General features: G+C 53.9%; 5 protein-coding genes across 5 annotated transcripts; 2 read left to right on the plus strand and 3 right to left on the minus strand.

Annotated features, from left to right (window-relative positions):
• Nucleotides 1-82: 82 nt before the first annotated feature.
• M409DRAFT_69236 (uncharacterized protein) lies at nt 83-1,316 on the minus strand (the record flags this gene model as incomplete). The annotated part of the gene is made up of 6 exons (XM_033818192.1): nt 83-261; nt 327-561; nt 614-824; nt 878-965; nt 1,023-1,107; nt 1,179-1,316. 6 exons carry the CDS (start codon nt 1,314-1,316, stop codon nt 83-85), a joined length of 936 nt encoding a protein of 311 aa, XP_033663240.1.
• A 753-nt stretch (nt 1,317-2,069) lies between these two features.
• On the minus strand, nt 2,070-2,673 carry M409DRAFT_27356 (uncharacterized protein; the record flags this gene model as incomplete). The annotated part of the gene is made up of 2 exons (XM_033808542.1): nt 2,070-2,523; nt 2,576-2,673. The coding sequence occupies 2 exons, from the start codon at nt 2,671-2,673 to the stop codon at nt 2,070-2,072; spliced, it is 552 nt and encodes a 183-aa protein (XP_033663241.1).
• An 895-nt stretch (nt 2,674-3,568) lies between these two features.
• On the minus strand, nt 3,569-6,730 carry M409DRAFT_69238 (uncharacterized protein; the record flags this gene model as incomplete). The annotated part of the gene is made up of 1 exon (XM_033818193.1): nt 3,569-6,730. One exon carries the CDS (start codon nt 6,728-6,730, stop codon nt 3,569-3,571), a length of 3,162 nt encoding a protein of 1,053 aa, XP_033663242.1.
• Nucleotides 6,731-7,299: 569 nt separating this feature from the next.
• On the plus strand, nt 7,300-8,802 carry M409DRAFT_27358 (uncharacterized protein; the record flags this gene model as incomplete). Its single annotated transcript, XM_033808543.1, has 2 exons — nt 7,300-7,597; nt 7,649-8,802. The coding sequence occupies 2 exons, from the start codon at nt 7,300-7,302 to the stop codon at nt 8,800-8,802; spliced, it is 1,452 nt and encodes a 483-aa protein (XP_033663243.1).
• A 374-nt stretch (nt 8,803-9,176) lies between these two features.
• Nucleotides 9,177-11,524, plus strand: M409DRAFT_69240 (uncharacterized protein; the record flags this gene model as incomplete). The annotated part of the gene is made up of 2 exons (XM_033818194.1): nt 9,177-11,327; nt 11,414-11,524. 2 exons carry the CDS (start codon nt 9,177-9,179, stop codon nt 11,522-11,524), a joined length of 2,262 nt encoding a protein of 753 aa, XP_033663244.1.
• Between the last annotated feature and the right edge of the window lie 1,674 nt (nt 11,525-13,198).

Genomic DNA, 13,198 nt, shown 5'->3' on the forward strand with positions numbered 1-13,198 from the left:
CTACACTATCATTTCACGTGACGCCTCAGGCTGCGGCATTATATCGCATCAAAGACCCTTTCGCCTCCCTTCATACACCGACTTAGGCGCCGTCGAGGTCCGCGTAGAACTTCCAGCCAAACGACTCCGATGGGTTGTTGAATCTCAATTTCTTATCGAGTTGATCAATCTTCTGGACGTCGTCAGCGTCAAGCTTGAAATCACCTTCCAAGTTCTGCTTGATGCGATTTTCCGTCTTCGACTTGGGTATGACAGATCGCCCTGCAAACCAAAGGTTAATACGACTGGATTCTTCCGCCAATAATGAACACATCTCCAAAACTCACCATGCGCAATCCCCCACGCAAGCGCGACTTGAGCACCACTCTTGTTGTACTTCTTCCCGATTTCCACCAAGACCGGCTCATCCATCAGTTTACCAAGGTCCTGTCCCTTGGAGTAAATCGCATTCTGGTTGCCAAAGGGAGAGTACTGAGTAAGGTGGATGCCCTTCTCCTTGTGCCAGGCGTCGAAGTTCGGTTGCTGGAGCCAAGGGTGCAGCTCGAGTTGATGTGCAGCCGGCTTCCTTCACGTCAGCATCCGATACGTGAGAACTCATCACCACTCGACTCACAACAATGGTCGTCTCCTTCAACAAGCGTTCCATCTCACCCTGACTGAAGTTCGACACGCCGATGGCCTTCGCCTTACCCTTTCGCTGACATTCTTCCATGGCCGTGTACGTGTCAACATAGTCGGCAGTACCAGGAATCGCCTTGCCATTGTCGTCCTTGGGAAACTTGTCCTCGCCCGCCTTGAATGGGCTCGGCCAGTGCATCAAGTATCTGGAAAGCTGTCAATAATTCGCCCTCAATATCCTTTTGCAAGTCGTTCTCACAGGTCAACATAATCCGTCCCCAAATCGTTCAAACTCGCATCGAGCGCAGGCTCAACATCCTTGGGCTCATGCGAGTTGTTCCAAAGCTCTGCCCATCGAATCGTCAGCCATCACACATCTCCTTCCAATCCATCGTGTAACATACTCGTCACCAAAAAAATCTCACTCCTCTTCACCCCACTCTTCCTAATCCCCTCGCCCACGGCAGGCTCAGTGCCATAGATCCTCGCCTTTCATCAAACAATCAGCCCCCAATCACCCAACAAAACATACCCATCATCCATCGAACTTCAAAACTCACCGTATCAATATGTCTATACCCCGCCCTCAAAGCCGTCAAAACCGCATCCTCCTGCGCGTCCTTATCCTGCCATGTCCCGAACCCAATGGCCGGGATCGTGGCGCCCGTGTTGAGTTTGTGGGTGGTTGTGGAAGCCATTCTTATCTGTGAGGCCTGATGGATGTGTCGGGTGAGTTGGGTGGCGCGGGAGAGAGGTGTACGGATGGACATCGTAATAAAGGAAGAACGGTAGACTGGTATGTATATGTAGGTATCGATGGGTTGACTTTACGACTGGACAACAATAATTTTTTCCCTGTGACGGGAACGTTACCTCATCACACTGTTGCAGTCGTAGTATTTCCTAGCAGATGCAATGCTTCTGTGCCAATGACAATGTTTGAGCGCCTCGATGTGGCCAGCGATTTGTAAAAGTGATCGAACGGTGACGTACTTGGCGATGGATGGACGGCCACAGGCACGCGGATGATCGACTTTGATGAACCCGATCAGTGAACATACTTTTTCAGGCTCTTTTCTGGAGCTCGATGATGATGAGCTCGGGTATGCTGGGATTTGGAGGGGCTTCAACGACTGGATGCAGCAGTCTTTGGATTTCGAGGTTGACGAGTAATGTTCTGGGCTTCAATGTACTCACGACGTCTTCCATCTACAGTCACGATGATGAGCATGAGTCTTCATTGTTGTTGAGAAACAAGGCGGTGCATCTGCAACAGCAGCAGTATCGAGCTTTTCTGATTCCGAACTATTCGTTCGACAAACACATTAAGTACTTCATGTCCCATGATCCCATCACCCCGTTATGACAACCCACAGCGCCGAGGCTATGCCAAAGACGACGATATGCAACCCACTCCGAAACAAACGCCCCAGCTTTTGCTGTCAACCCATTTACAAGGCCAACACACCGACCAAGCCAACAGCACCGGCAAGTCCCAATCCCATGATGTTCGTCGGCATCGACGCACCACCGGTAGAAGATGAGCTCTCGCCCTGCGTCGCCGAAGCGCCGTTGTTGCTACCACTACCCGATCCAGAGTTCGTAGCAGTGCTGGTGATGGTCGTTGGGCCGCGAGTAGAGGTTCGTGAGAGGGTGGTCGAGTTACCGGTGGAGTTTGCAGAGTTGGTTGGTCCAGCGGAGATGACAGAGCCAGTCGCGTTGGGAAAGCTCGCGACGGGCACGAGGTATGTCTGAACGTCTGAGGGGAGCGCGGTGAACCACGCAGGCGTTGAGCCGGCTGAGAACTCGGAGGCGATTTCGCTGGAGACAGCGGCCGAGTTGGTGAGCGCTTCTTGAATAAGGGAGGAGGGGAGGGCGGTTTGTAGGACGGAGATGACGGAGACGCTGAGTAGATGTCAGTTGGTGTTGATGCCAAAGGTGAGCTGTCGATACTCACAGGTCCTCCACGCTCTGGCTGGCGCTGGCGCTCTGATTCTGCGCAAAGGCAGTGGCCGCGAGGGCGGAGATGGCGACAAGCTTGTACTGCATCTTCATTGCTTTGCGAAATGTGTGTGCTGAAGCGAAAGTAGTCGAAGTCGTCTGCTGTGTTGAGAGAAAGGCGGAAAGACTCGTATGCTTGTAGTAAGAAAAGACGACCTGCCTGCGAGTGCGTGCTGCACGACGAATGCGCCTTTTCTATGAATACGAGACCAGCAGCAGAGCCTGGACGTGGACCTGCAGCGCGCATGCGATTCAGCGACGAACAGCAGATGGCGTGGATGCTGGCCTGGCTAAATTAAGAAGTAAAACCCGGAACATTTCTGTTGGAATCCTTGCAGCTAGCGGGCGCACGGCTCTCGACACGCGTTCGAGATGGGACGTTAGCGCGTGGCGTGACTAAGGCGAAGCTCGTTTCTCCACCTCACGCGAGTCTGCTGCACACTGCGGCTGTGATTCTGTGAGACTCTCGTTCCGCTGCTGCTGACTTCCTCCACTGGTTGACATCTTGCTGTTCGATGGCGAACGACGAAAAAGTCACATGCTCGTTGCGGGGCCCGTTGACGCGGCCGGCCACAGCCATCCACGATCCAGCGCACCCATGCCAGCTGAACAGTATTGTCAACTGCAGACAGCGTAGTACGTAGTACGACTGCGGTCTTGGCTATATGTCGCTTACGACAGTGTCACGACGAGGGAATGCCATCCTTGTCGGGCGTTGGTTTGAGCGTTGAAACTGGACCAGCCAGCAGACTTTGAGTCTCCACTCCAGCCTAACCAACTCGCGCATTCCAGATGTGGAAAGGAAACTGTGAATAGACCTTTGGCGAGCTGCTGAGCGAGCACACCGGTGGACTTTGCCACAGCTGCCGGGTTGTCTCACTTATCGATTGCTGAGCGGTGGATCTGTGTCACCACGAGGTCTCTTCGCTGGCTGCATCTCTTGTTTAACTCATCGTGCTCTTCGTGAAGTGACACGCCTTGAAGTCGAGGACTGCCTCTCCAAAGACGGCCCGGCCGAAATGCGGTTGATAGAACCTCTTCTCGAGCTGCGGATGATCCTGACGCTATTACCAAAAGCCACCGCCACAGCCTGAGGATCCAAAGGAACAACAGGTCCGGCGTTGTTGACGTACAAATCCGTCTCTTGTCCGGCAAGACGCGAATCTGAGGCCGAAGGAATATCCGCAGTCTCCATGTCGCCGTCTATAGAGATCTTGTAGGCCTCCCACTCCTCGCGGTCTTCTTGTGACTGCGCATTCTGACGCGCATGCCTTCTCTGCCGGAGTTGCGTGGTCGTCATCCTCCGGCTGTCTGTCTTTTCAGAAGCTTGCTGCTGCCTTCGCCCTCGCATGCCCAAGATAGCTTGAGACTTGACGACACTCCAGGCATCAGGATGGTTGATGGTGATGGTATCTTTCGTCGTGCTGTCGAATGCCAAACAGACCGAGGAGCTCTGTGTCAAGCAGAAGCAACCTTCGTCATTGTCGACGGTCCATGTGGTGACGACGCGGTCGTCCTTACCGCTACTGGAGGTAGTCGCGGCGATGTTTCGTAAGGCGAGACCCGAGCAAGCAGGACACTTTCGTGAAGCACCGATCAAGATAGCATCCAAATGACTGCCAGTCTGCGCCAGCTCAAGGGCTGCGACTTGAGCCAGCGAAGAGCTGTCGAGGAAGACCACCATGTTGGCCGTTTTCACCACGACAAGTTCAGTATCCAGGTCCGAGTATAGCTGTAGACTGACTGGACCGGCTAGCCTCCCAAACGCGGTTTCCAGACCCAATTTGTGCTCATTGATCTGGCTCCAGCTGTCGCCCGTCCAAGAATGCGAGATGACTTGAACTTGTTCGGTAACGAACAAAAGTTGTCGTCCCTGGGCGCTGTCTGCGATAGTGGCTCCCAATAGTGGAGTGATGGACAAATCAGCACCTATCGATTTGCCATCTTCGAGGCAGCTCATGGCCAGTCGACCTCCAGAAGTCAGCACAAGGAAGTAAGGCTTCGAGCCAGTAGCTGTCGCTAGAGAGAGGAATGCGAAGAGAACAGCTGGATGGTCGTCAGGATATTGGACCAGAGTCGGGATGAACGACCCTGTAGAGCAATTATATGCCAGTATGCTGTCGTTCGCGCAATGACATGCCACCCACTCTCCAGTATCATCGATGGCAATATGATGGATAGGCCAGCTTATGCCGTTCAAGACTTTCGTCGGCATCGCCACGGTATGATGTGTCTGCGTTGCTCGATCGAACATGGATATGGCGATTGTGCGATCGAGGGCGACTGTCACGAAGTGGCCACTGTCGCTGCTGGCCATCTTTACAATGTCGAGTTTGTGTGGGAGGCTGACGGTGTGCACCACGAGTCGCTCTTCTGCTTGGTCAAAGGCCATGTCGTTGTCCTCATCGCCGGCCTCGTTGTAGAGCAAGAAGTTCATGAGGACTGCCACAAAAGCCACAGCGAAAACAATCGCCACTGCGACTGGGTAGAAGTGATGGATTGCAAAGCTGCGTAATGCGTGTGCCCAGGCCTCGCCAGAGCGAGCAACACCAGTGCGATCGGAGCCCCCAAGAACAATGACCAGGGGCGCGAATACTCGAACGACAAAGCTGTCGGCGCCGGGCTTCGCCAGCCTCATGACCTCCTTTGCTGTGTCGAAATCTTGCATCCGCATCCATTCGCCAGGAGTTAACGAGGCGTTCATCGGTGGTGGTGCGAATGTCTCCAGATCTCCAAGGCTCGGAGGTCCTCCTCTGACCATGTCAAGTAGATGGCGGAGATTGGTGGCCTTCTCCTTATGCTCGAAGAAGTGGTAATTTAGCGATAGAATGAAGGCTGTTGTGACTGCAGTGCCGGCCATGCGTGTGCTGAATGGCAGTCGTCCCTGGACAAGGGCATCGAACCAGGTATGATGTGAAGGAGCTTGGCGTTTTCGATGGCGCGGCTGATTATGTCTCGCTGCCAATGCATCTTGGAGTTCAAGTCTGTTGATGTCGACATTCAGGACCGCGACGAAAAAAGTCAACAAGAAGAAGACGTCAAACAAGGTGGCGATGGCCGCAAATGCGCAAAACGCTGCCACGCCGGGGGACACGACAGTCGAAAGGAGTGCGAGTATCGTCAGATTCTGCGCGGCTGCCGCGACTGAAATTGGACCAACTTCACCCAACGCATTGGCGATGCGAAGTTCAGTAGCCATCGTCGGAGGATATGCCAAAACGGCATTGATCAATCTGAACATATTCTCGACTCCGAGAACGAGGACCACGAACGGATAGGCGTTCTGAGGTACCATGGAGAGATTGATCTTGAGTATCCCGCAGATCGTAAAGCTGGCGAGAATCGAGCATGTCATCTGGGTGATGGCAGTCACAACCAGACCGAAGCGGCTGTGGAAGGCCTTCATCCTACGGAGACTTAGAAGAACGTACAACGCCATGCAGCTGTACGCAAACGTTAAGGCAAGATGCTCTGAAAAGCTCAAAGGTGTAAAGCTGAATTCGTAGACTCTCTGTCGTGTAATGTGGCCGTCATGAGGGAAGAGGGTGCAGTCTCCACATGCGCCGTCTGTCAAGGAGCGCATATTCTGTTGCCATTTGCTTCCAGCGCCATCCGTGGCCTTGTTCATGAGCGTGATAACAAGTGCATCTGCAGCCAGTAGACGCCGCCTCTCGAACTTCTTGCCTGCAAAGACGGAAGCGGGTCGCAATACAACGTTGAGTGATGAGTGTGCATTTCTCTGGTCATTGATCGTCCTCAAAACATCCGTGTCGGCGTCGATGGTATCCTGTGAGTTGTTCCAGTACATCAATGGAGAATGATATCCCCACTGCAATGAGCTTGATCGAAGCTTGTCGTTCAACGCTGGAATCACGTTGCTCAACTTCTCATCGCCCACCAGGCTCTGTTGAACGGCTAGGGCACGTTTGAGAACATCCTTATCCAGAGCATTCATGTAAGAGCCATGTACCCAGATCTGCCGCATCTCCACATCAACACTCGTACTGGCGTTGTCAATGGGTTTTGCGCTCGTCCAGAAAGTATGCGGGTACGCAGCAAATCCTGCCGTCGGATTCTCAGACAGGAAGATTGTCGGATAAGAGAAGCCCATGGCTATGGCAACAGACACAAGCATAGCCACCAGCCAATGCTGGGCAGTCGTCTTGCCATGGCGGTAGAATGACCTCCGGATGGGATGGTTGGCCGAAAGTCGAGGAGGCTGCGAAGTACCCCGTATGGGCGAAAGAAGATACCAGAGCATCAGGACAATGGCTCCGGTGATCTTGCAAGGCATGTATTGGAAGAGGAGGAAGGAGTGATGCCAAGGGAAGGGATCAGTCTATGCTCTCCATGAAGGGTGGGCGGCTCGAAAGTTTCGCCCGTATACGAACAGAAAAGTTCAAATTGTTGAGCAAGAAGGTCTCGTCCTGCATTGGAGAAGTTATAGCGATGGATGACAGTCCGTGCAGAATGGACTGATGTCTGATGCTAGCGCATAGTTAAGGCTCGTCCCGAAGTCGAGGTGAAAGCTCCAGCCACAGCCACAGTCCATGCACATGGCAGTACGTCAGGTCTTCTCCAGCAACATTCCCTCTCGCAATCCACCTCAACACCATCCGTTCAGCTATCCAACCCGATCAGAAGCTCCAGTAGAGGTGCAAGACCTCTCCTCCACCCACAATGTCTATCGACCCGCCCGCGTACATTGTGTCCTTGCAGAACAACATCAGAGCGCGGCCCATCTCATGGGAGGGAGCTGTCCGGGCGAAGACAATCACCGATGAGGACCTCAAGAAGATCAAGGCCATAGACAAAGTGCGCAAAGAGCAGCGAAAAGCAGTCATCGAGGGCGATGTGCAGACATACACCGACCTGCTGCTAGGCAATGCCGAACGCGCGAAAAGCATATTCGAAAGCGCAGCAAAGCGGACAGACATTCTACAGTACATGCTAGTACTGACCGGCGACCTGATAGATGGTGAGTACAATGGAGCCACGTTACTTTGCGAAATTGCTGATCGATTTGTAGACATCCCAGCTCTCACAGATTCTCTGGTCAAACACGTGCACCCGTACAAGCCGTTCCTCCCACTCCTGAAGCAATCGAACAACCCCGAAGATCCAATCCCGCTTCTGACCTCGTCTGTGGTGTCTTCACTACTCTCGCACGCACTCATAGCGCAGTCCAAGTCAACGCAAGAAATCGACGAGGCGCTACCGAAGCTGTACTCCTACATTGCCGAGCTCGCAAAGACTTCAGACTCCAACCTCCAGGATATTGCTGTACAAGAATATTCTGCTCTTCTTCGAACGTCTAAATCGAGACAGCAGTTTTGGAAGCAGAGAAAGGAGACGCTAGGCCCACTCATTGATGTCTTGCGCAGCGCAACAGGCGGAAAGGACTCGGACAGCACAGCTTACAATGGCAATTCTACTGGATCGAGTATACGCAGCGTGGCAGACTCCAGCATCAAGATCAGCGGCGTTGGCTTGCAGCTGCTCTACCACGTCCTGATGGTCATCTGGCAACTGTCCTTCGAGAGCAAGCTTGTAGGCAAAGGTCTCGACGAAGAACACGACATCATCCCGCTCTATACGCAGCTTCTGCGAGTATCGCCTAAGGAGAAGACGACACGTTTGCTGCTTGGAACATTGAACAACCTGCTGTCGTACAACAAAAGCACCCTCATGCCTGCTGCGCTGCCCGCCAAATTGCCTTCGATCCTCTCGAACCTCAAGACTCGGCATTTCACAGATCAGGACCTGCTCGAAGACCTTGAAAGCCTGACCAATATGGTAGACGAATACACAAAGACGCAGACCACCTTCGACGAGTATGCGGCAGAAGTAAATTCTGGCCACCTCCGTTGGTCACCCCCTCACAAGAACCAAGCATTCTGGAGAGAAAATGCGCAGCGTATCATCGAAGAAGACAAGGGCGCACTCTGCAAGCAGCTTGCCGACATCCTCAGCAAGGACTGGCAGAATGACAAGCAGGTGCTTGCAATCGGGTGCAATGATGTGGCGTTTCTCGTCAAGGAGTCTCCTGACAAGCGCCAGCAGCTAGATAAGCTGGGATTGAAGGCACGGGTGATGGCGTTGATGCAGGATGAGAACGAGACTGTGCGGTGGGAGAGTTTGAGGGCCGTTGGCGAGTGGCTTCGGTACAGCTTCGATCAATAGAGTGTGTGAAGTATTGGGACTTGTAATACAAAATCTGAAACGGCCAGAACCGCTTTTACCTCTTAATTGTACATCCATCGCCCGTAAATCCTAGGTACATTCCGAGTCAATTGATTTCAGCGACCTTCTCGTGCCTGCCTTTCTGAGCCTTTAGGCCTTAGTCAGCAGCCGGGGTTGCAGGGGTCTGCGATTTGGCTTTTTCGACTTCGGCAAGCAGCTGCACCTCTAGACACACCACCGCGCTGGCCTTTCTATCAATCGAAGCGACATCCACCTCCATTCTCCGACACTTTGTGCCCCCTCATCCGACGCGGATGGCCTCGACTTGATCCTCCGATTGTTAAACGTCGACCCGCCTGTGCATTTCCAACAACATGAGCGCCTGGGCCGCCGCGCAGACCGCGGACGGCAGAACATATTACTGGAACAAGACCACGAAGGAGACGAGCTGGGAGAAGCCGGCAGACCTTGACGTCCCTGCGACACCTGCTACGCCTGCAACGCCCTCCGGCGGCAGCGCAGCAGACTGGAGTGAAGCCAAAGCACCAGATGGTCGTTCGTACTACTACAACAAAATCACACGCGAGACCAGATGGGAGATCCCGGAAGAGCTGAAGCTACAGCGACAGCAAGCTAACGGACATTCTGACTTTGTCGCTGGTGGCGGTCGACCTGACTTTGGCAGGCAAGGTTTTGGAGATGATCGCCCGCCGCGGAGAGAAGATCGCGGTCATGGACTGCCACAGAAACCGAGCTTTGAGGGTCCACGAGACGGCGGCGGCGGAGGCAGACCGTGGGAGAGCAGACAGGAGAGCATGGGCTTTCGTGGCCCAATGCCTGCAAAGACCGACGAACCTGAATACGGCTCTGCAGAGGCAGCTGAAGAAGCCTTCTTCAAGTTGCTGAAGCGCCACAACGTCACCCCCGACACAGAGTGGAACGACGCCCTTCGCCTCGTTGTCCGTGAGCGAGACTATCGTGCCATTAAGGACCCAAATGAGAGGAAGCAGGCGTTCGATAAGTACTGCCAGGAAGTTCGCGCACAAGAAAAGACCAGAGAGAAGGAGCGGAAGGAGAAGACGAAAGAGGAGTTCCGGCAGATGCTCACGACCCACGAGGAGATCAAGCACTATACACGATGGAAGACTGCGAGACCGTTCATCGAGCGGGAGGCGGTGTTTAAGAGTGCAGGCGACGAAGATGAGAAGCGGCGCATGTTCGACGACTACATTCTCGAGTTGAAGAAGAAGCACGTCGAGGACGAGGCTGCCCGGCGCAAGATTGCCCAACAAGAGCTTGACAGCATGCTGAAAGTGCTGATCATTGATCCTGACACTCGATGGGCCGATGCAGAAGACTTGATCATGAACAACGACCGTTTTGTCAGTGATGACATCTTCAGGACGCTCAGCAAAGTCGACGTATTCAACTCGTTTGAATCACACATGAAGGCACTGGAGCGACTCGCCAACGACACCACTCAAAAGGAGAAGCGAATGGGCAAGCGCCTGGAACGGAAGGCTCGCGACGCATTCAAGCAACTACTCAGCGAGAAGCTCAAGGAGGGCAAGATCAAGGCCGGCTCAAAGTGGCAAGATGTACGTCCGCTGATTGCGGAAGATGAACGCTATTTGGGTTACCTTGGAAGGCCAGGAAGTGATGCTTTGAACCTGTTCTGGGACTTGGTCGAGGACGAAGAGCGCAAGCTGCGGTCAAAGCGCAATGATGCTCTTGATGTACTTGAGGAGCGGCGCTGGGAGATGACGCTGGATACTTCCTTCGATCAATTCGTCGAGGTCATGCAGTCCCACCCAAAGACTTCCTACCTCAAAGATGACGAGATCGGCATGATCTTTGATCGACTCATGGACAAGATCAAGAAGCGCAACGAGGCGAACAAGGCGGACATTGAGCGCCAGAAGAAGGACACTATCGATGTAATCCGATCGGCCATGAAGAGGGTCGAGCCTCCCATCAGTGTCGAGGACACTTACGAAGAAGTCGCACAGCGGCTTGCTGGGCATCGGGACTTCGAAGCAGCTGACGAGGACATGCGAAAGAGTGCCTACGACAAGTACATGCGTCGCCTTAAGGAGCGAGACGATCACGAACGCGAGCGAGCCCGCCGTGAGCGCGACCGTGAGCTAGATCGCAGAAACGGCTCGAGACGTGACGATAGAGACCGCGAGAGAGACCGTCGGCACCGCACTCGAACGCCCGAGGTCGACCCCTACGAAGCCGACCGGCGTAAGGCGCAAGAAGTTCGGGAGAGACAGTATAGGAAGGCGTCGTTCGGGTTGTCTCCACTTCGCCGCGACGATAGGTACGAGCGGGACCGTAGACCGGATCCTCGCGATTTCTACGACTGGGAGAGACGTGAGAGGGAGAGAGAGCGGGAGAGGAACTACATCGATCGTGCAGACCCACGTGACAAGAACACGAATAAGACTCTGGACTATGGAGATGATGATGTGGTCGGAAGCCGTCCCGGATCGATTCGCAAGCGCCGGGACTCGGACGGCAGCGTGAGCAGCAGGCGGGATCAGAAGGTGCGTATTCTACCTAAACGTTCAGGAGGGATTGATGATGGCTGACATACCTTGCTTGACAGAGAACCCGACGCGACCGCCGCACCCGCTCGCCTGAGCCTGAGGGTGTCCTCAAGGAGGAAGCACCAGCTCTCCAGAGCGGTTCTGAAGAAGGCGAGATCGAGGAGATCTGAGCTGAGCAGAGCAGGGCAGAAGACACTTTCCAAGGCGACCGACCACCGATGGCTTCAGTAGAAGAAGCCGACATACTCTTTCGCTAACATGGACATTTGGCTAGGATCCCACATCAAGCACCGAGACTCTCCAAGGCATGCGAACGTCTTTTGAAGGACGGCGGGCGACACAAGAAGCCAGCAAGAACTTTTGTCTGTCATTGAAAGGAAAGTGGGGAGATGATGATTGAGAGAGAGGTGTTTTTGAAACTTTCGCGGCGTACGTCCTACACTCCTTGGTGCTGCTTGATACAACTGCGACTGAGGCATCACATCACAGCAGAAACACATGCAATAACAAAAAGCAAAGAAAAACAAACAACGACTCCTTTGGTTCCGAGAGGATTGAAAGGAGTGACTACAGTCGGTACGTTTCTCAGCTGCGCAGTCAACATGCGCGCGGTCTAATCCATAAAAACAACCACAACTCATGTCAATCTGCTTTTCATCCTCCCTGCCCTCCCCTTTCGAGAACTCGTGATTCGCTGGAGGTGAGCAGCGTATCACAAGTTATCTCATCCACATCCTCCCTACTCGAGTGACGCGGCGGCAGCAGTGTTTCCTGACAAGCATCAAGCAGCCAGCTCATCATCGTCATCACTCATCATCATCATCACATCGTGACATAACAAGTCGTTGGTTTCCGAGAAGGTTGAGCTTCCTGGCGAGCCGACGGACGAAGGCGATGGAGTTGATTTTGCAGGCGGTAAGATGCCCTCATCGTCGTCCTGATCCTCACCAGCTTGCTGCTCTAGTGCCTCATCGGCGCCGCTCTTGACGTAGCGGCGACGCTTGGTGCCGATTCTCTTGAGAGGGATAACCCTCTTTATGATGAAGAAGACCTTGGCGGCGACTTTCAAGATTCGTCTTCCAGGAAGAACTGCGCGCACACAAAAGTCAGCGAATCTGTACGTTTGGGCAACAATGAGTAGAGTGGTGACTCGGTGACTTACATAATTTCCTGCAGCCTTCTGTTCGTTGTCGAGCTGGGACTCCAGCTTGTTGATACGCGGGCGGTAAGTGTTTGGATCCCGACGGAACGTGACATCTAAGCTCTTCAGGAATCTGTTGCAGCCGGTGAGCAAGCTCTCGGGCGTGTTGGCGCGCGACTTGATGGATGGCTGGCCGTCGAAGACGATGACTCGGTCGGCGAGGTAAGTGGCCATGATGAAATCGTGCTCGACGATGAAGGCCGTCTTCTTGGAGTGCATGATGAAACGCTTGATGACGCGGGCGGCCACGATACGCTGCTCGGAGTCCAGGTAGGCGGACGGCTCGTCGATGAGGTAGATGTCGGCTGGAAGGCCCAGGGCGAGCACGATGGCGACACGCTGCAATTCACCACCGGACAGGTTCTGGACTTCTTGGTCGATGAAGTCGTCCATCTTGAGCGGCTTGTAGACGTCGGTCTGGAACTGTGGGTTCAAGAAGGCCGCCTTGATCTTCTTGAAGAAGAGCTGTCGGACGGTGCCGGTGAACTTGGGCGTGATCTTCTGCGGCTTCATGCTGATGTTCATCTGCGGGATCTTCTGGCCGTCGTCGGGCTTCTCTGCACCAGCCAGCATCTTACAGAATGTCGTCTTTCCGGTACCGTTCTCTCCCATCATGACAATGATTTCTGAGTCGGTGAACTCA

The sequence above is a fragment of the Zasmidium cellare genome (assembly GCF_010093935.1).
Source record: "Zasmidium cellare ATCC 36951 unplaced genomic scaffold M409scaffold_36, whole genome shotgun sequence".
Lineage (NCBI taxonomy): Eukaryota > Fungi > Ascomycota > Dothideomycetes > Mycosphaerellales > Mycosphaerellaceae > Zasmidium > Zasmidium cellare.